The 20,710-nt window shown below is 42.5% G+C and overlaps 2 protein-coding genes across 4 annotated transcripts in view; both read right to left on the reverse strand.

Moving 5' to 3' along the window:
• Positions 1-284: 284 nt before the first annotated feature.
• On the reverse strand, positions 285-5,209 carry LOC141949108 (syntaxin-1B-like). Its single transcript, XM_074882343.1, has 5 exons — positions 5,098-5,209; positions 2,780-2,960; positions 1,693-1,913; positions 1,511-1,610; positions 285-1,191 (listed from the first exon to the last, which is right to left on the reverse strand). Exons 1-5 carry the CDS (start codon positions 5,207-5,209, stop codon positions 285-287), a joined length of 1,521 nt encoding a protein of 506 aa, XP_074738444.1.
• Positions 3,519-20,710, reverse strand: part of BRWD3 (bromodomain and WD repeat domain containing 3) — a 61,600-nt gene continuing 44,408 nt past the window's right edge. For all 3 annotated transcript variants that reach the window (XM_074883049.1, XM_074883048.1, XM_074883050.1), the window contains 12 exons: positions 20,446-20,507; positions 20,203-20,358; positions 19,361-19,481; positions 18,501-18,626; positions 18,331-18,412; positions 16,900-16,956; positions 16,234-16,374; positions 15,819-15,971; positions 12,828-12,991; positions 12,178-12,275; positions 11,539-11,697; positions 3,519-10,321 (listed from right to left, as the gene is read on the reverse strand). In XM_074883049.1, coding sequence (XP_074739150.1) covers positions 9,534-10,321; positions 11,539-11,697; positions 12,178-12,275; positions 12,828-12,991; positions 15,819-15,971; positions 16,234-16,374; positions 16,900-16,956; positions 18,331-18,412; positions 18,501-18,626; positions 19,361-19,481; positions 20,203-20,358; positions 20,446-20,507 — 2,107 coding nt within the window. In that variant the 3' untranslated portion in view covers positions 3,519-9,533. The remainder of the gene's footprint in view (positions 10,322-11,538; positions 11,698-12,177; positions 12,276-12,827; positions 12,992-15,818; positions 15,972-16,233; positions 16,375-16,899; positions 16,957-18,330; positions 18,413-18,500; positions 18,627-19,360; positions 19,482-20,202; positions 20,359-20,445; positions 20,508-20,710) is intronic.

Below are 20,710 nucleotides of genomic sequence, written 5' to 3' on the forward strand. Positions count from 1 at the left end.
GTAACTTGTTCGTGGTCCCCACACCATCGTGTAAGGTGTGCGTGGTCCCTGCACTGTCGTGTAAAGTGTGTGCAGTTCCTGCACCATTGTGTAAGGTGTGCGTTGTCCCTGCACCGTTGTGTAATGTGTTCATGGTCCCTGCACCATCGTTCAAGGTGCGTGTGGTCCCTGCACCGCCGTGCAAGAAGTACAAGACAGCAGCAGCCTCTCACGACACCAATTCTTGCACAGACACGGGGGAACGCACGAAAGCTGCTGTAAAAGCCTCCCGGTGCGGGCCGGGCTCATCGCAGGGTCGGGTTGAGGCAGGGCAGGCAGGCGCAGCAGGCGCAGAGGCTGAGCGCGGCCGTCAGCAGGGCCGAGAGCCGTGATGGCCGCTGGTACTTGAAGGCTTTCTTCACCTCGCCACCGGTCTGGGCGACGTAGTCGAGGGTGCGCAGGACGTGGTGCTCCACACTGTCGGCGGCCCCGTGCCGCTCGGCCAGCAGCCCCTCCAGCTGCAGGAAGAGCCCACGCAGCTCCGCCATCTGCGCTTCCAGGTCGAGGAGCTGCCGTTGGCGCACCTGGGCAGCGGCCAGCTGCTGCTTGGCCTTCACCTCCTCCAGCTCCCGGCCCACGATGCGGGGGGCTTCGGGGCTCTCAGCCAGGTGGTCCAGGTCCTCGTCCCCCAGGTCGATGCCTGCCAGCTCCGCCTGCCTCTCGATTTGCTCCTTCAGCCGCTGCCGGTAGCAGCTCTCCCGGGCATAATGGCGGGCGAGGACGGCGCGGTACCGCCGCAGCAGCAGCCACAGTTGGGTCTGGCGGACGCGGAGGCCCGCTCGCCCCGTCCCCCCCTCCAGTGCTGGCGGCAGGGCGGCCAACTGGGGCTGCAGGGTCACGGCCTCCTGGGCGAAGGCAGCTCTGGCGGCGTCGAGCCCCTGCTTCTCGCGGGCGACGCTCTCCCGGGACGTGCAGCACAGCACCGTCTGCTGCGCCCTGTCGATGACCTCGGAGAGCTGCTCCAGCCGGTCCAGCGTCCGCCACAGCTCGGCCGCCTCCCGCAGAGCCTGACCGACAGGGCTGGCGTCATCCCCGACGAACGCCGGGTTGTCGAAGCACAGGGTGTCCTCATGCGGGTCCCCCTCGGCCGCCGCTCGCTGCCGCAGCTCTGCCAGCCGGTCCCTCATGTTCCGCACCGGTTGCCGGCACCATCTGTGGGTCCAGCAGCACATCAGCCCAGGGAGGGGAGGTGCGAGGCTGCAGCTCCCTGCGTCAGCTGGAGCTGTTAAAACCTTCCCTTCCCAGTCCCTGAGCAAATATTGATGGAGGCGGGCAGGTCGGCCTGCGTCAGCTGCCGGGCCAGACCCCAGTGCTGGCGGGAGGGGAAAAGGGTTTCGGTGAGAGGCAGAGCAGGAGGAAGGTGGCCTGGGACGGGAGGGCTGCCAGCACCGCCGGCGTCTGCGTCACCAGAGAGGCTCTCCTGGCTCAGCCGCTGATCCTCCGTGGCGTAAAACAAAGGGCTTTTATTCACCGAGAAACCCCAAAGTTCAGGGGACAGAGGAGGGGGCTGCCCGCCCGGTGCTCCCCCAGCCTCCCCTCCTGCCGCAGGGCCCCGGGGTAGCACCTCTGTCCTGCACCCCAAGAAAGGGCTTCAAAGGAGGGAAGGGCATGGACACACACACACACGCTGCTGTCTGCCTCCGACCTCTTAACTTGCCTCGAACAGCAGCTCCCGACGAGGATAGAACAACTGAAGGGAAGAGTACCCTATTTCAGGGCTTATTTTGAAGTTAAAAGTTGGGATGGAGGCAAAGTTTGGCTCCCCCTGTCCCACCGACAGCACCGGCAGCGCCCTGCACACGTGAAGCAGCTGATGGGTGGATGGAGGAGGGTGATCCCAGGCTGGAAAGGAGCCTTGGGATGACCCAGCCGTCCTGCACATCAGGGCAAGGTAGTATTTAGTCCACACTCTGCTGAAATGCATAAAAATCACAATTTATTTCTGAAACAGTGTGCAAAAGTTATAATTTAAAAATAATACTTCTATAAAATGCATTTCCAAAGCGCATTGGAAGAGTAATTGAATTGTTCTCTACCACATTATCATATACTGAATTATTACATCATATATTGAATTATTATATCATATATCAAATTATTATATCTTATAGAATCATATATTTTATAATATCTATTATCATATATGACCTAAACATATGATGATATGAAGTATGTAACATCTATGATATAATATCTACGGGAGTGACAGCGAAGGGTGGTTTTATGGAGGTAAAGCAGCTCCGAAGAGAGCGTCATTTCTTCTCTCTAATGCCGTTTGATGGATGTACATAGCGGGGGGGCTTCAGCATCTCTGCAATACGAGTTTAATTTTGTTTGCTGTAAGCAACAAGGCCAAGGAAAAAAAAGCTCTTCTGTTCCCTGGGCCTGGAGTACGAGCGTTGCATTAAAAAGAAGATATTCATTCACATCTGAAAGGAATGGCCATTGGGCCTGTTTGAATCAGTGCAGCAAAATGAAACTTCAATTAAATCAGGAGATTAATGAGGGGAAAAGGCAAAATATTGTGAGAGCAATACATGGCGAGATGGGCCCGAGAGTGAGCTGAATGGCAAAGAACAGGTTAACCATGGGGAGGCTTATCCTTACTTGAACACCTTCAATAGCAATTTTTGAGTATTAAAGCCTGACGGGATGCCGGGGCTCTGTGCACCTGGTGACAGTCCCCAGCCCCTCCCCGCTCGTGTTTGGGCCAGCGCCAGGTCAGCCTTATCCACTTCACCGTTGAACCGCTTGCAGGTGACAGTCAGCAGCTGCCTCAGCCAGGCCTGGAGGCCCCTGGGCCCACTGGCCACCCCTCAGCTTGCGCTGGCCACCACGCCAAGGCAGCTCTGAGCCAAAGTCCCGGCTGCGGGTGTTGCTTGCGTAGCTAGAAAAGCCCTGTTTAAAAAATATTATCGCTGCTATTTAACAAGAGGGCAAGAACAACGATGAAAAAGTAGTTTTTTGTTTAGCATTAAATACCCCTTAAAAATAGGTACGACCTCCTCCTCCAGCTGAATGTCACCGCCTGAACCAACCTGGCCCCCGCGCTGGCAGGAGGGACCTCACCCAGAAATCTCCTCCTCCTCCTCACCCACTCTGGTGCTGCTTCGGGAGGCTCTGCACAGACCTATCGCCCCCGACAGCACTTCTCACAGTTTCCCAAGAAAGCATTAGCTGTCCCTCTCCTTTTCCCCAGGAAAATGGTATTTTGGAGCCAGGTCGGACGATAATTTGGGTGGCAGACCCCCAGCGAGTCCTCGCCCTTGGCCAAGGTGAGGGTCTCCAACATCTCCTGCTCAAGATGTGCACAGTTTATAAAAGTTTCTATATCCAGTTTATAAAAGTTTCCTTTTTTTATAAATATAAAATTATCCAGTTGAATCAAAAAGTGATTTTCTTTTTACGTTGAAAACTCAAATTAGCTTTTTTGGTCTTTTTAATGTCTAAACTATTTAGGAAGTAATGCAAAACCAAAGTAAGAGTTTATCTTTTTTTTATTAAGACAATCCCACAGCTGGAAAATGAAACATCCTAGATTACATAAGTGACTTCAAAAAAACTCTAGAAAAAAATCTTTACAAATTTACATTTGTACAATACAAAAACTAACAGCTCATTGCATATAAATATTACATTTGGTCTGCCAACAAGTGGCATCAAAATCCCTGAAGTATTCATTTAAAGGGACCTGAGATAGCGGATGTGAAGATATGGGCATAAATATCACCTGAAAAAAAAAAAAATCAATATAGAAAGTAGACATAATTCTAATAGTTTTGTGCATTTTTGGAGTATTTTAAATCATCCAGAACATGAACTGTAGAGCCTAAATCACGTGAATTTTCTCACTCCAACATCAACTGATATTTCTAAATGAAGTCTGCTATAATGACTCATGGAGGAATAAATAGCCTGTATTAGTATTTCTACAGAAAAACAATCATCAGACTTTGATTTCTGAAGATACCCAAGCAGCCACCACTCTCCGAGGAGGCATTTTTAGGAAGAAAAACGGAGGATTTTGATTTTCTCTGCCCAAGAGCGGTGCAGCCGCGAGGCATGCAGGAACACCAACCCCTCCTGCGAGCACTCGGGCCGCTGGAGCAGCTCCTCTCGCCATCCTGCCTGCTTCTCACAGACCCAGAAATCAGGAAGATATGCAGCGCTTGCCAATTAAAAAAAGCCAAAAACTGAGAAACTGCTCCTAATTGTCCACCGGTTTCAATATTTTTCCAAAGAGTTACACATTTGTCAGTTCCCAAACGTGGCTGCGGTTATCTGCCAGGAGCATTAACTCACAAGTGCAGCACTAAGCTGCTCGGTTTTACTTTAAATTCTCACAAACTCTTATCAGGTACCCACATCCATGCACATAAATGTATTTAAGCACCATTTTCATAATACTAGAGTTAAGGCTGTGACAGCAATTCCACTGGAAATCTAATTTTTCAGGGATTCATAGCACAGTTGTGTAAGTTTGCTGTGGGCTGAACATGACATATTAAAAATGTACAAGCTTCCAACAGGTCTTTGCATTTCTAATACTAAAAAAGACAACTTTTAGACTAAATTTTGCAGGCTGTTACTTACTGTACAGGAGGGGGTTTTTTTTTTTTCAATGTGTAAACCTCTGATATACTAATATTTGAAAATTATCTATCGCACATGCGCAGTAATTTTCTATAATACATACTTGTAAGAACACAATGACAGCTCCCTACAATACTAAATATAGATTTATCCTTGGATTGTTAACTGCTCCTTCAGTCTATCATGTAAATAATTAGCATTTTATAAAACTTTGCATGATGGTTTAAAAAAAATTAAAAAAAAAAAAAATCAAGCAATGTGAACACACAAATACATTTTTAAAACATTGAATTCATGACACAGACCAACAAAAGCGCAGGACACTCCGAGTCAGGGCTGACAAGACATCCTTAAACCTACAGCTATTCAGTTTTCCCTGTCATTCACCGCTCAGATTAAAGATGAAATTTTAATCAAGTTCTTATCAAAAATTAGTGATTTAAACTTATTTTCTCAAGTTAATACTGTGAGATTTTGAACGGTTGTCGAAAACATTCCAGAGACACTCAGGAGCTGCCTTTTCAAATGCTTGACAAGGTTCATCTTGCTGTTTGCAGTCAAGAGAGCCTCCAAACATTGTCAAAAGCAATACATCGTACTTAGTCTTTCCACATCTTTTAAATCACTTGAAAACTCTCTTCACTGTGCACCTGGTGTCAGTTCTTTTCAGTGCTCTATGTACTACACAGTCTTTCCGCTTTTGTGCAGGAGAAGCAGCTGAGGTGGACATTTACGAAAACATTCAGGGAAAATTAAAACACACAACAGGACGCACAATTTTAAGCAGTCAAAAATCCTCCATAAATTATTTCTTCATGATTATATTTAGCTTGTTTATCTGCAGGGTGGGGTTGGATTGGGGTAAGGGGGGTGGCCTCTGCTTAGTTTATGGAGGAAGGAGTGATAGAAAGAGAGAGAGGAGTGATAAAACCGCCCAGATCCATCTAACTTCAAGCACCAACATAAGAGTTTCACGGATTATTTAAAAGACAAGTATCTCGTGAGGCTGGAAGCCGACGATTTCTACAAGCGTTACGTTAGCTGCAATTCACATAGCAAGGGTGGGGGGGGAAGGAGTAATTCAGTAGACACGGAGCCCACATGTTAGGGGATACCGGGTGGAATTAAGTGTTGTTTTATGTAGCTGTGTGTAAAGCAGCGCAACGGCTGCCCCGTCTGACCTGGCAGCATTTCCACTCGGGGTATGGGTGGGCACAGAGCAGCCCAGAAACCAGCCCATAAACTTTCCATCTTCATTAAATCCGCCCCCAGCAATTTGGGAATGCTGCTAGTAAACAAAGTAAGGCAGATATAAAAAAATATGGAAAGTCTTGGGGTAAAAAGAGACATAAAAAGAATTAAATTTTATAGTCTAGCTGAAATACAATTCATCAAGATATCATAAGTTTCCAAAAGCATATCCTAAATAACCTACGGGGGCAATAAAGGGAAGCTAAAGAGAGGTGGAGCATGGCAAAAAGAAAATCGAAAGGTGATAGAGAAAATAAAAAGCAGGTGAAGTTTGGGCTGAACTAAGACAACAGCACATCACTTCTGCCCAATAAGCTTCTCCATTCACACCCTGGCTGGGAGGAAACGGGAGCGGGGCAGAGCGAGATCTGTGGCCAGGAGACAGCTGAGAACAGGCGCACCCGGGACCTTCAGCCCATCTCACAGAGGATGGAGCGCGTGGGGCTAACGCTCTGCTGCCAGTAAAGCCCCTCCGGGCACGGGCACGGTTTTCCAAGGGGTCTCCAAACACCCTCAAGCGCCCCGGTAACTCGGGAGAGGGATCTGCACATCTAGAGAAAACTCGGAAGCACTGATGAAGCCCGAGAATTAATCCTCCAGCAGCAGAGGAACCCCCGGCCTGCCTGCACGCCTTGTTAGCCTTCAGGGATCCGATACATAATCGGACCCTCAAACCCTTTTCTTAAGCAGAGTTCTGGAGTTTTTTGTTAAAAGTGCAAGGAGAGAGACTACGGTCCTGACTCTGCAACCCACCGGGCAGCACGGCCTCGGCAGCTTCAGGAGATGCTGGCTGGGCGCCCAGGGTTTGGATCAGGGAGCGAGACGGTACAAGGTTTAAATCATTTTACTGCTTCTGCTGCACCTGTTGGGTTGATATGAAGTTTTCTGCAGCCGTAAGTGGCTCCTGATACGATCTGGGTTTTGAGAGAAAGTGTCCAAGTTACTACGAAATGATAATTATCCCACAGAACGAGGCTATGAGAAATCAATTGCCTAACTCAGAGAAAGAATCCAGATACAAAACCAAGTAAAAATAACATCTCTAAAACCAAGTTATTTCTTTCATGCTTATAAAAGGTTCTCATGCACAAAAAAGCTGCTTTTTTTTTACAATAAGCAATAATTCTGTTGTTCTAGCACACCCTGCTGTCTAGCTCTTAATCATGTAACACATTTGATTAATACTTACGCCACAGCAAAGTGATGCTTCACTGTTATCTTCACAGTACTTCATTACATAGAAAAGATACATTTAAGAACATATTTAATATTATTCTAATTGCTGCTAAAATACACAAACTTATAAAATGATTTCTCTGGAATCCGCGTGTTTTATCTCTCCCCAACCCCTACACAAAATAAATAAGTAAGTGGATCTTCGGCCAGTCAGAAATATAGGAAAAGCATTTCTTTTGCATTTCAAGATTTTCAGGCTTTAGAACAGAAACCATAGTGTTTACATTAGCTCAACAGGACTGATCTAAAAAGGGTATGATTCTGACTATGAACTGATGCATACATGCTATTTCTGGTTACCATATGTAGAAGGACCAATCAGTCAAAGAAATAATACATTTCTTATAAATATATATGTGTGTATATATATACATATATATGAGAGAGATGATAGGACACGTGTTTATATTTTAAAGCCCAATACAGAACTAGGAGAGCCTCTGCACCCTTTTTTTCCCCCATCAAAACACAACTGAATCAAGTCCAGAAATGGATTATGGCCGATTCAAAACACTCTTTAAAAAATTAAAAGTGTGATTTTGTACTGTACCATAAACTCATATTAATGCTCTGAGCAATTTAGGATATACTCTCCTCCATCACAAAACTAAACCTCTGCATTTTTTCAAGTCATTTTGCATCTAACTAGAATTTTTGGAAAGCGAGATAAAATAGCTAGTGCTTAATATAGAAAGTCAAAAATTAAATTCCTTCTGCATCTGAGAATATACATGGGTCACTCTTTGCTGCCTGAGGTTTTCCAGAATTATTGACCAAGCTGTGCACAGAAGAACTTAAGGATATTGGATGAAAGTTTATAAAAAAAAAAAAAAAGAAATCTTGAAAAACTCCATCAAAATTTTCTAGTCTCTTTTTTTCGTTTGTTCTCTCTGTGTAATCTAACCTGCTCTCTTAACCAAGCTAGAGCTGTCAGGTTCATTTAGACAACGGGAAAAAATTGAAGTCACTACGAAGTAAGAGGCTGCTCACCTCCAGCTCAGCCCACGCCAAACACCCCTTTCTGTTCACCGAGGAGCAAGACTACAAATGTCGTCACGTACTGTACTACCACTACCAAAATGATTTCTGTTTTCAAGTTAGCATTTCTCAGGATAACAAGAGTACAGTGCACCAGGAAATCTCTTCTGGAAGCTGGAGATACAAGAGCCCGTCTGGAGGACGTGAGCGGGAGCTCAGCCGTGCTGCCAGCCACCCGCGGTACCCCAGCTCCGCTCAGCTCCCTCATCACCTTCCAGGGGCAAATTAAACCAAATGCAGATTTGCACCGAGCAAGTGGCAGCAGAAATGTGTGGGAGACAGTCGGCCTATCTGCACAAACCAACCACCATCTGCTGAAAACATTATGCTTCTGAAAACTCTGATGATTACTTAGATTTGTTTTCATCGTGTCAACATAACGAAGAAACCGTTACTCTACACCTTCGCGAGCAATTCCATCCCTCTACGCTCCTTCTTGCCTCTTCTTCAACACGTACTGAATAATAGCATCTATTTTCTTTTAAGTTTCCAGTAGTTGTAAATAGAGGTAGCTGAGCTACAATTAAAAATCATGTTATGCTTTGAAGAGGAGGAACCTTTCAAATGTTGAAGTTACCCCTTAGCTGCACAATCTCTATTAATACTATAAAAATATGAGCGGACAAAAAGAAAATAGATGCAAGTAACTTTTGCATTTGGCACCTTTTGTCTAGATATTCATACTTCTCAAGTATTCTCTTTTTAATAAAGTTAATGCACACATAGGACACACCACATCAAAGGTTTGCTACATATTTACAAGGCACCAACCCTTTGTCACTTTTTACATGAATAAAGAACCGATAGAAAGCACATCAGGACCCCCGTAACTGTAGTATAGACATACTTCAGTTCAGCACAATTCATGAACGTTTGGCCTGGGAAGATTAAAATAATCCAGATCCTTCTTACAATATAGAAACTGTAAACATTTTATAGCTGCCTTTAGGATTGGTGTATTGTGCAAAAGTTATAATTATTACTGTGTATAAGGATTTATGGCAGAAACCACATAAAAACTCTGTAAGAAGGTGCTATTTCTATAATACAAAAACAAAACAAGGGAGAGAAGTCATAATCATGACTCAGAATGTCATGTTCTTATTGAGAAGCTGGAAGCCTCTTTAATGTGATGAACTTGTAGTGTGTGGGGGAGAATTTCTGTAATTTAAGGCCTAATGAATAAGGCTTGTTTTGACCAATGAAGTGTGGCGATCTGAAGTTTTAAAACAAATGCAAACTGACATAATGGAAAAGCACCACTGTGAAACGTGAGTGGAGTCCCCGCACAACTTGCTTGGTAGATTTTCTGGTAAAATCCCTGCAGTAGAAGGCCATTGAAGTTCTTTTAAAATTGTTCCAAAGTTTTTCATCTGTCAATAATTCCATCCCATGAGATGGCTGACCCTGGCTTTTTCTGTCATTTTCCGCACCCTGCCTGACCTGGAAGTACCAAGGTTCAAAGGATCCTCGGTGTGCACAAAATTGTCATTATCAGAATCGTCATTGTACAAGACAGTTCTCCTGCCCTCGTTCCTTGTTTTGATTCGAGGTGGTCTGCTGAATCGCCCTCCAAACACGTTTTCACCAAACTGTCCTCCAAACAGATTTTCGAATTCATCGTCTGTAATTCGGGCACGTTTTGCTCTGGTGGCTCCTCGTGAGGCTCCTCTGCCTCCCCGGCCTCTTCTTCCTCCCCTGCCGCCACCTCTTCCTCTGCCACAGCCTCTTCCGCCTCTACCACCTCTTCCCCCTCTACTCCATCTCCCCCACCTCCCCCATCTACCTCTCCTCCCTGTCCCTCTGCCCTGCCAATTCCGTTTCCCACTGGTGATTTTTCTTTTGAGTTTTCTTTTGGGTTTTTTGGATTGCACAACTTTGCTGTAGTCATGGTCTCCATCAATGTAATCCTGGTCTGTTCTAGATGTTGATTCAGAGTCTGAATCGGAACCACTTCTGCTTTCAGAACTTGAACTGGATCCCGATTCCCCACTTTCTGATGAAGATAAACGAGATTTTTCCTTTAACTCTCTCTTCTTCTTCTCCTCTTCCTCCACCTCCTCCAAATGCTCATCTTCTTCTGATGCACTTATTAACTTCCTCTTGACTCCTGTCCGCGGTTCTCTGCCATCGCCATTTGTAAGTGGTCCATCAGGAGAGTGATCTAAGCAAACACAGAATAACCCTGTTGGTTATCACCATCACACCCGAGCCAAATAGGATACAAAAAGTGGAATTCTCCTCATCTGCCTCTGTGCTCTGGGGATGATCCAGCTCTGAGCTACTCACCACAGATGACCTTTACGTGCTGTGGAGACAAACAAGGTGCTCTAAGGGGAAAACTCATCAGAGAAAGTAAACACAGTTCATCTTATCTGGAGGCAAGGACTGCAAACTCTCTTGACAAAGAGTTCAAGCGAAGATCCAGTCAATAAAAGGAGCCCAGAGTGACTAGGTTAGACACAAACATCTAACATTTCGTCAGGTGAATCCTACCTAGGATGCCAAGGCAGAAAAAACTCTAAAATCCATTTCAAACCCACATACATTAAAACAACACTCTGCAAGCAGTATTTATTTCCCATCAAATGCAAGTTCACAGAAGGCTTAGTCCAGGCAACGCTTGCGGCAAGCACAATTTTGAAACAGTAAATAACACAAAAACCTCACTAGGATTGCTGAACACCTTAACTTAAAAATATATAAAGTATCTGGCTGGCTGGGGACCCAGAATACTACATGTTTTCAGAGTTACAAATCTGACAATGAAGATTAAATATCTTCTTTAACATGGGATACAAAAAGCTCACCTGCCCTGCTACAGCACAGCAGTATGGACTCGACAAAGGCTTCAGGGTTTCAGTTGATGCTCATTCAACGCCCACCTCAGTGGCAAGTCTGGTTACCACATCCCAGATACCACAGTTTTCACACAGTGTTTCCCTTCTAATCACGACAACTTATAGTCTTGATTATGATAAAAATATTTAAATTTTTTAAAACTTTTTTTTCATCTTTGGTTTCAACTTGATTAATAAAAGGACAAGGTTTTGGGGTGGGGATTCTTCTGGTTTGCTTTGCTTTTTGTAACTCCTGAAGGAACTGTAATTCTCAAGGATTTTAAGCACAATCAAGCTTTTCCATCTGGAGAAATTTTGAAGGACCTCACTGAACTGCACATGGCACCACGTGCACACCACACTTCAGACAAGAGACCACAAAACTGTAAGACGTAAGGTAAATTCAGTTCTTTAGTATGGCTTGGGGATATAGCATAATGCTAGACTCAGGCAAGAATATCATAAGCATCAGACAGAAACAACATCTTTCATTTCTAGTGAAACCAGTCATTCAAAGAACAGAATACTTGCTATTTCTCACCTTGTTTCACTGGTGTAGATTTACTCCTGATTGGTCTACTTTTCCCTGGATCAATGGTATTTCCACTTCGGTTCTGTGCATTTGAGCCTGAGGAAGATGGCTGACCCTCCATCTCTTCACCAGTGGCTGAACCCAGAGGTTCTTCTGCTGTATCTGAAACTTTAGACAGGACACCACTAACGTGACAGAGTAATTTTTATCCTTTTGTTTATAATGCAAGGCATTCTGGGGAGGTTTTGTATCACCTGAGTTAACAGCCCAAGTCCGGAGGTTAATCTCACCAAGCTGCCTCTGCAGTCATAAACAGACAGATTCCTCCAGGGTGCAATCCAAAGTAAGCTTAACATATTTGTAATGGCTGTATAAGAGAAGCCTGTAGGAAGTCTGGGCTCTTGCCGTTAGATTAATTCTTAGCAAGGACAACCCCAGGTTCCCTGTTCTCTGACTCTTACCAATAACGTACCAACAGCTGGAGGGCCAAGTTCAACTAACACAACCTACAGACAACAGATTTCCATGACCTTGCTACTTGCCCTTTCAAACAGGTGGGTTTTGCATGTGTCTCATGAATTTAAGCTTTAATCTACATGTACAAGTTGCTGCAAGAGAAAGGATGCAGTTTAGAAAATTTCTCCTCACCATGAGATGAAACTGAAGAACTAGTCCTAGTCAAAGGCAGTGAGGTATTCTGGTTGGGTTTAGGTTGAATCTTCATTTGCTTCTGTTTCCCTTTTGGGCTGAAAACACAAAATATCCCAAAGAGATAAAACTGTTAGTAGCAAAAGATTCAAACACAACACCAATTTCCCCTGAAAAGTGCCTTGTTTTTTGCAACAAATGCATAACACAAGTGATCTCTATTTCCCAGTGCTTGCCCAGGTGTAGTAAAACTAAAAATACTTACAGTATCATTCTGTTTGCTAAAAGCGTTAGGAGTTTGCAAGAACATGATTTTATCTCACCTTTTAAAACAAATACTCAGTTTACTTAGACAAGGTATCACACAGAAGTCAGAGAAAGTGTTATACAACACTTTTTTCAACAGTTACTAAACAAAGGCAGAAGGAAGCTTGGTCTTCCATTTCCTCCAGACAGAATATTTCTAATCGTACAGTCTCTCACTCGCTAGAATTATGCACAAACTACAAACTGAGCACGGCCTTTGAGCTCATGATTTTATCACTCAAAAGAGCAACTGCATCAGGAAATGAGCAGGGCTGCTACTGACTGCTTATTCCGGAAGGCCTGTCTGCCACCGCCATCTCAAACGACACTGATGGTTACGTTACCTAGATGCTCTGCTAGTCGAGGGTGAACTGCTACTGCTTCTTAGCCGTTTTCGGTACCGTGGCCTTTTCCTCTTCTGACATTGCATTGCTGACTTGTACTCAGAGATTATATTTTTCATATGATTTTCAAATAAGGCAGATAGTCTAAGTGTCATGCTGTAAATCTGGAGTGAGAAAGCATGGTCATATTGATTAGAAGTGGAATAACTAGAAGACCAGGGGAAAAAAAAAAAAAATAAAAAAAATCACAAAGATGCCCAGATTGTAGCGCAAAAGAAAAATGCATGGTGACATTCAACTACAAGGTTCTTTATAGATAATTTCCTTCCATGGAATTTCCTTCCATAATTTCCACAGAAAGCTTTTTCATAAAAGGATTTACTTACAGTGCGAAATATTTACAGAGTTAAAGGAAAATGGGTATCTAGATTACTGAAATATAGCCCCCTTTTCTAACCTCCATAAAGCAGGGAAGCACGCCGCAAGACAACCTGAAGTACCAAGGAAAAAACAATTGAATTTTGCTGCCCCCTCACCTTTGTTTTTTGCTTTAATTCCCTAGTGATGAGTCCTTACACCACCCCTACAGAGCTGCACAGAGAAGCCACCTAGAATGTCCTCATTTCTAATTTCTGTAAACCAGATGTTTAAATCTTTAAACCATTTTCCTGTTCTCTTTCTAGGCCTTGCCTCTCCATAGCCTCATCCACAAATTCACTCGTCGTTTCTCCATATTTCAGACTGTATTTACTTCTGTTCACAATTTTACCTTGGATGTGTTTTGAGTTATGACAAATAGTTCAAACTCAGCATAAATAAAACAAAGATCTTGATTCCTTCCTCATACCTATAACCCTTCTGCTGCATCCAGTCTTCTGAAAACTGTGTAAACACCATCAAGATGTTATCATCATCTTATGCTCAGCCTTCTTCCCATTTCTTGCAGTCTGAATATAAAATCTCTTTGATGTAGAGTTTTCTTTACATTCATATAACTTAATTTTTGCCCAGACCCTTACATTTTAGCAACGTCTCCTTCTTTAGCTCTGGTATGTCGTACCCTGCCCTTCTTGCCTCCATTCAGAATGCTGTTGTAAAGATGGGAAAACGGGCTAGAAAACCTCAGCATGTTGGCACACATTTGGCAGCAGACGAACCTGCAGTGGCAGAAGGCCCAGCTGTGTGCTCCAGCCCTCCAGCAAGGATCACCTCACCGAGGCACTTCACAGTATTTAAGCAAATGGATATTGATGGGCCACTCTATTAAAGTAATTTGGGAGTTGACTCACAAGCTGTTCCGTTATTAACACACAGGGAAGTTCCCAGGGAGTGCGCAGCAGTAAATAACTCACCGAGATTACTCTGATGTCAACGTGCATAAAACACCCTCAAATCACTTGTCTTCTAGCAATCCTCTACTGATTTCCCTGCTATTAAAGTGAGCAAAAGTCACTGCTCTTTACCTGCAGAGCCTGCCCGCAGCCCTCCTTTCAGCACCAGCAGTTCAACCCACCTTCAGCGACAGCAACTTTGTGCTTTCTCTCACGCTCACTAACACTGGGCTGGAGTTCCCCTCTCCCACAGTATCATCCTACTTCAAGCTTACTCTCACCATCCTGACTACACAAAACACAGTTATTTCGCTGACGAGCTAAGACTATTACTCTTCAAGTGATGAGGTCACACAACCTCCTGCTTCCTCCCATCCAGCACTGAGAGCTCTCTGCAGCACACTCTGCTCCTCCTCCTCCTTGACAGCGTCTAGCGTAACAAAACCTTGTGTCACACCAAAATTTTACAGGAATATTAAATTCTATGTATTATTGTGCTTTAAGTAATAGTCTCTCAGTCTAGTCCCAAATGGCATGCATTTCTTAGTAATTTATATGTGCTCCTGTTTCTACACAAGAAATATTAGGCAACTTTGTGACCAGCAATCTTATGTGTGCTAAATGACATGTTTCAGAGATGTGATTTTGTCACAACTTAAGCATCTTGTTGAATATACAGCTTTTCTTTATAATAACATTACGATTTAATTTCAGGAAACACAGTCAGAATTCTGTCTGCTTTATATTATGAAGACATCAACCACTCAAATTATATTTTGCATCAACAGTGGTGAAAAATGCGTGTGTGTCGTCGTGCCAACTTGTGATTTTTTGAGCACAAACAATACATCATTAAAACATTTGAAAATTTTAGAATCATTTGATCATTTAGCAGCTTAAGAAAAGTTGACAGGCAATGTACTGCACAGGAACATGTATCAAACATAGCCATGTTTACATGCCAAACATTGCAATACACTTCACTGTCATTTTACCTAGCTCATATAAAATATCTATATTTTAACATTTTGATCCCCCCCTTTCCCTCTTGCCATATCATTCAGGGCTCTAATCCAATACATTTTTTCTGCCTAAGTAGATTCATATTCCTGCACGCAGAAAAAAGCAAGATTAATACCTGAGAAACACAGGCAACACTGCGTGAGTCTTGCCAAGTATACTAAGTACACTAGAAACAGATTAAATATTATAATGCTCTCATCTCCTCCAGTAGTGGAAATATTGCACAATACTTACATTAGCAGTAGATTAAAAAAAGATCCTTTCATATATATATATATATATATGCATGCAGTTATCAGGCTGATAACCTTGTTTCCAGGAATAAATGATTGAAAAAATAAAAGCAACTGGTGATCACTTCTCTGCTACAAATATTCAAAGAAATAGTTGCAAAAGTAATCATACAATTTCTCAGAAGCTTTAAGTTCAGAAAGTTCAGATGAAAATGAAATTCAGAAGTAATCTGCATGAGCAGAACAAAGCAAATTTATAACCACAGATTCCAGAATTGACACGTACTACTTATTTTTATTTCACAATGCAGTGTTTTGCTCTTCAGATACAGACCTTACTTCATGCACTGTATTCATGTAGGGCCAGGGTCTTTGTAAGGAAGGCATTAAAATTTATTACTTACTCGAGACTTTTTATTAGGAGTGTAAGCTTTAGAGTTGCAGAATATTAAACGAATATCCTTGTAGAATTCCAAGGGACTAGTGTAGTTTCCTGCTTCCAAGGTTTCTTTCACAGTGCTGAAGTCCATAGGAGTATCTACAATATCTCGATAATCCTGTAAGAATACACAAGAAAATAATAAAGGCTGTCAAATCCTACAGCAATAAAAACATCTAAGTGTTCATCCACAACACTGGCATTCAAATAATTATTTCTACTTGAGAGTTACTGCAGATAATTCCCTGAAAACATCAGTGCACAGAACATGCTGCATTCCAACTCATAAAGGGAGAGGTTAGAAACAGGCCCAGAGTGGATGTTTTGCCAAAAGATGAACAAGAGGCTTTTTTAATTTTTAATATGGAAGTTGTACTTACAGGATAGGAGAAGAGATCAACTGGCTGTCTAAAAGGCTCAGAGTCCTCTCTTTCATAAATCAGGTTTAACAACTGCTTGCATTGCTCTTTCCAAGCATCAGGACTTGCTTTCATGGGCTGTCTTTTTATTCGTCGTCTTACCTGCAGGGAAACAGATGTATGTATTTCGTAATTTTTCAGAATATTCAAGTTTTTCACTTTAAGTTCCTATTAATTTACCAGTGTCAGAGCAGATTTCCACAATTAAAACCAGAACTGCAGTAAGATTAAAGCATAGCTGATGGCACAACAATATGCAGTATGTGAATTGCAGAAATATGCCTTTTCTGGTAATATATAGACACTCAAACTCATGAGAGCTATGCAATATTTCAGACCCAGCCTTGCTATTTTCATCAGCTTTCACTCAAATTTGACTGAAAATTGAATCTGTTCTAGCTGTCTTTCAGATCAAATGAAAAAAAAGATATCAGCAATTAAGTAAATTTTCCTGCACAATAACTTCCTTAGGCTGCCAACACTTACAGATACATGCAATCGAATTCACACAGTTAGTCCCTTAGACTACTGGCTATGACAATTTAAAGCATTCCAGCCCTAAATGAGTGTTTCAGTACCTGGTCTACCTCCCTTCACAAGCCAGACCAAGCACAAATGTTTACTCACTCGTCTTTTTCCAGAGGAAGTTCCTGGAGCATCTGAATCTACATCTACTTCTGCCACCTAAAGGCAAAGGTAATGATTACACACTTGTACGCACCCTCAGCGATGGAAAAAGGGTTAAAAACCACACAGCCAACAACAACAAACACAACTTTAAAACTACTCAAAAGCAATGAATCGTTCAAGCAAAACAGAAGTTAGTTTCAAACTAGAACTTACATAAATTAAAAATAATCAGGTGGATAAGCTGTTTCATCTCTTTTCCAAATTTGCTTCCATAAAAATTATATATAAACATGTGAGAAATATGAATGGCTTATTTTCAGCTAAGTCCCAGTCTTGCAGAGCTGTACTCCCCTGCCTAAACGCTCATGCCCTGAGCATCTGTAGTGAGTTTATTCAGGTTTCACGTAGTGCCTTCCTTACATCAAGTGTATGTAATATTCTTTTCAGAATCTGGATTGAGAAATTACAACAAAAACTCCTTTGTACACAGCTTTCTACCAGTAATTACAAATAAATAATTTTGAGAGGACTAGAAAGTTCCTACAAAGAATCTGAAAGTAATTTCTTTCTTATTTTAAAACATATTATAAACCAAAACATATTAAAAACCAGCCCTTTGAAAGGCTGGAGAGAAAGGAAGGCGATATAGTAGCAATTCTGGATGCTTCTGAGCACTGCTTGACATGGAACGGATGAGATTCACAACTGACACAAGAAGGTTGATTTGGGAAGGAGGGACTGTTATTTAAGTCATGGAAATCCCTCATTTTCTTCAAAAGTCTATGAAAATAGATGCCGTTATTCTATCTCTAGGGAGGAGGGAAGAAACCTCCTCACTAAATCTTACACTAGCTCATGTATTAGAAAGCAACACTGCAAAAGTGCAACAACCCAAGTGACTTAGGTTCTAACAGGTCACTTCTTTGTAACGGAAACTACAGCACATTTCAAATTGTTTACAAACTGCATTGAAGGGGAGAAGGTGTAAGGAGAGAGAAAAAGTTAAAGGAAGTGATAGCTACGCCGGTTTCTACCTGTCATTTCACTCCGTGGTAGAACTGACAGGAAATGACACAGAATTACGTAAGAAAACCAGCCCTGCTGCCTCACTGACAAGGGGAGAGCTGTTGCCCTTCTGGTTCAGCAGACTGAGTAACAGCTCCAGTTCATACTTCCTCTACTTACTAATACTTCCTCACACAATAAAACATCATGTACTGAGAGAAGATTAAAGACAGGCAGTTCCAAGAATAATTTTTACTTAAGGGAGCTTATTGCCCCAGGTGAGTAACACAAATGGCCTAAATAGGCTCATCTCAAAAACTCAGTGCAAATACCCATAAAATAAAAACTCAACAAAAATCTTCCCAGTGCTGAATTTAAAAAGGCAAGGCAAGAAGTTCTGATGATTGGACTTAACAGTCTTACCTCCTCTTCTTCATCAGTACTGCTGAGGTCTTCTGCTTTCACCTTGTTGTATATTTCTAATATATCAGTACAACTCTGATCCCTGCAGACAGCAACAAAAGCCGAAATACATAATCAAATAGCTCAGAAACTCAAGATGTCGGGCCTACAAAGTAAAAAAACATGCCTACCCAATGAAGCGAAGTAAGACATCTGTTACAATTTTGGCTGCTTTGACTATAGGACTGTCTGGCTCGTTGAAAGTCCTGGCGTTATGTTCAATGTATCGTACCTCCCACATCAGTGCAGAGATTCTCCTAAAAAAAAAAAGAGGGGGGGGGAAGGGATGGGATGGAGAGGAAGGTGTGTATTATTTTCCTTCTGAGTTCAGTAGGATTCCTCAGTAATAAAAGGAATCAGGTAATTCAGATCCAGGAGAAAGACGTTGCTAGAGACCAAGGTAAGTGGTTTCTGTCCCCATACTGCTGGCTGCCCCAAGGTGCCAGGCTGTGTGGAAAAAACATGTCCCTTGTCAAGTCAGCAATGAATGGAATGAAAAGAGGAAACAAACCTACTGAAGAAGACCGCTGACTGCTCCCACTTAGAGATAAAGTGGTCCTCTGATGGAATAAAACAGAGCAGGACACTATTTATCCCCAAGTTAATCAGAAAAACTGAGATTTCCAGTCTGCAGCACTATTTAACCCACTTCTGGCAACTGCAATAGAAGCAAAGCATCTGCTTCAAAGGCAGTGGAGATCCAGATGAAGCAAACATGCTCTGCTCACACTGCATCCAGAGAGTAAAACTGAGTATGTTAAACAAGAAAGACACTCCAGATCCAGCTACACCAGCTTTTGCCTTAATGTGGCCAAAAGAAATTATTATTCAGGAAGACTCACTTTGTCCAAGGCCAAACAGAATCTGATCTTACACTGTTGGCTCATGAAGAAATATATTGAAGTGGCACTATCTAATATTCAGCTAAACATCTTGTCCTCGATGGGGCTATAGTAAATGTAGATTACAGACAAATAAAAATCCAACTAACCTATAAAACCTGTTTTCAAGCCTCCTCCTGATCGTGGTGAGGTCAGTTGGATAAGCAACAACAGTGCAATACATGGGATAGGCACTAAGGTCCACCGGAACAGCAAAGGGATTAGAAATGTCTGAAAGACAGAAGATCAGAATAATTTAGATGCCTCAGAAGATACTAGAAGGGAAGTTACAAGATAACTAGATTCCTTATAACAGTTTCTGGGTTTTCTTTCTAAGAATTCAGCAAAACCAATGCAGATCTACAGCTGGATATGTCATTACCCAAAGGGCAGGATTCTTCCTGTTGTACCATCTGTTAACTACTCTTGAAAAAGCATTTTTTAAGTATTGCATCTGAGATTTGCACGCCAGCAGTCAACCGTACTGCTAAAGAGCAACGTGGCATATCCACTTACAACAGGAATACTCCAACAAGCAACATAAACTAAGAATACAGACATGCCCTGTGTATAAATATAGGATAGAATTTAAATCATAGCATGTTGTTAAACGGCTCCAAACTAGTTACAAGGTATTTGTTGGTGAGGATGTTTGGTGAGGATTTGTTGGTTGTTTTTTGAGGGGTTTAATTCAATGTTTCGTTTGTTCATATTTAGATACGACCCACTGAGAATCCCCATTAACTTGAAAGGAAGCAAGCCAAGCCCCAGAAAAAAGGGACTATAACCAAAAAGGACATCATGTGAAATTTAAAAGCCTCTTTTCAATGATTTAGTTGATCCCATTTCAAATACTCTACACCAACTCCCAACACTCCATCCTATCTGCTCCTCAGTCATGGGCCACCACACTGATATTGTCAATCCTTCCACCTCTTCTCTCCAAACATACCAAGGGAAAGAAGTTGCTCAATCCCCCGGATTACTCGCTCACATTCTTCATCTCTGGAATGGGCCCCCCATTCTCCTTCCTGGGGTTTGTAGAGAAGAGCTGTCAGCTCATCTGGAGTCACAGGAACTCCAGCACCAACCTCCTCTGGATAAGCAGCTAAATATGAAGAATTCAACAGTAAGTACTAGCAGTGGCAAAAAGCTATTTATTTTGTATATAGACATGAATTCAACACACACTTACTTCCTTCTGGAATTGGTTCCATGTCCCATGGACTCATCCTCTCTCTTTCATTATTGTCCCAGCTATTAAAAAAAAAAAAAACAAACATTCAAACACATAAGTTAGAGCTGCATATAACAATACACCTTTTCTCCACCAGACTTAAACCAAAAAGCTCATGCCTATTAGAAACAAGATATGTTACTAGCTACATTCCAACTCCTTATTTTTCTCTTGCATCTCCTATATATTCACTGCACTGCTGTTTACACCAAAAGTGTTGGTT

The sequence above is a fragment of the Strix uralensis genome, chromosome 13 (assembly GCF_047716275.1).
Source record: "Strix uralensis isolate ZFMK-TIS-50842 chromosome 13, bStrUra1, whole genome shotgun sequence".
In the NCBI taxonomy this organism is placed as follows: Eukaryota; Metazoa; Chordata; class Aves; order Strigiformes; family Strigidae; genus Strix; species Strix uralensis.

Bases quoted from the DNA above. Each gene is read 5' to 3' on its own strand.
- LOC141949108 (XM_074882343.1), bottom strand. From the start codon at position 5,209: ATGTTTGGAGGCTCTCTTGACTGCAAACAGCAAGATGAACCTTGTCAA. The intron at 2,961-5,097 runs GTATTAACTTGA...CTTGTTAAATAG, and splicing joins CAACCGTTCAAAATCTCACA to CAGCGATAATATTTTTTAAA. The intron at 1,192-1,510 runs GTGAATAAAAGC...CTGGACCCACAG, and splicing joins CTGAACTTTGGGGTTTCTCG to ATGGTGCCGGCAACCGGTGC.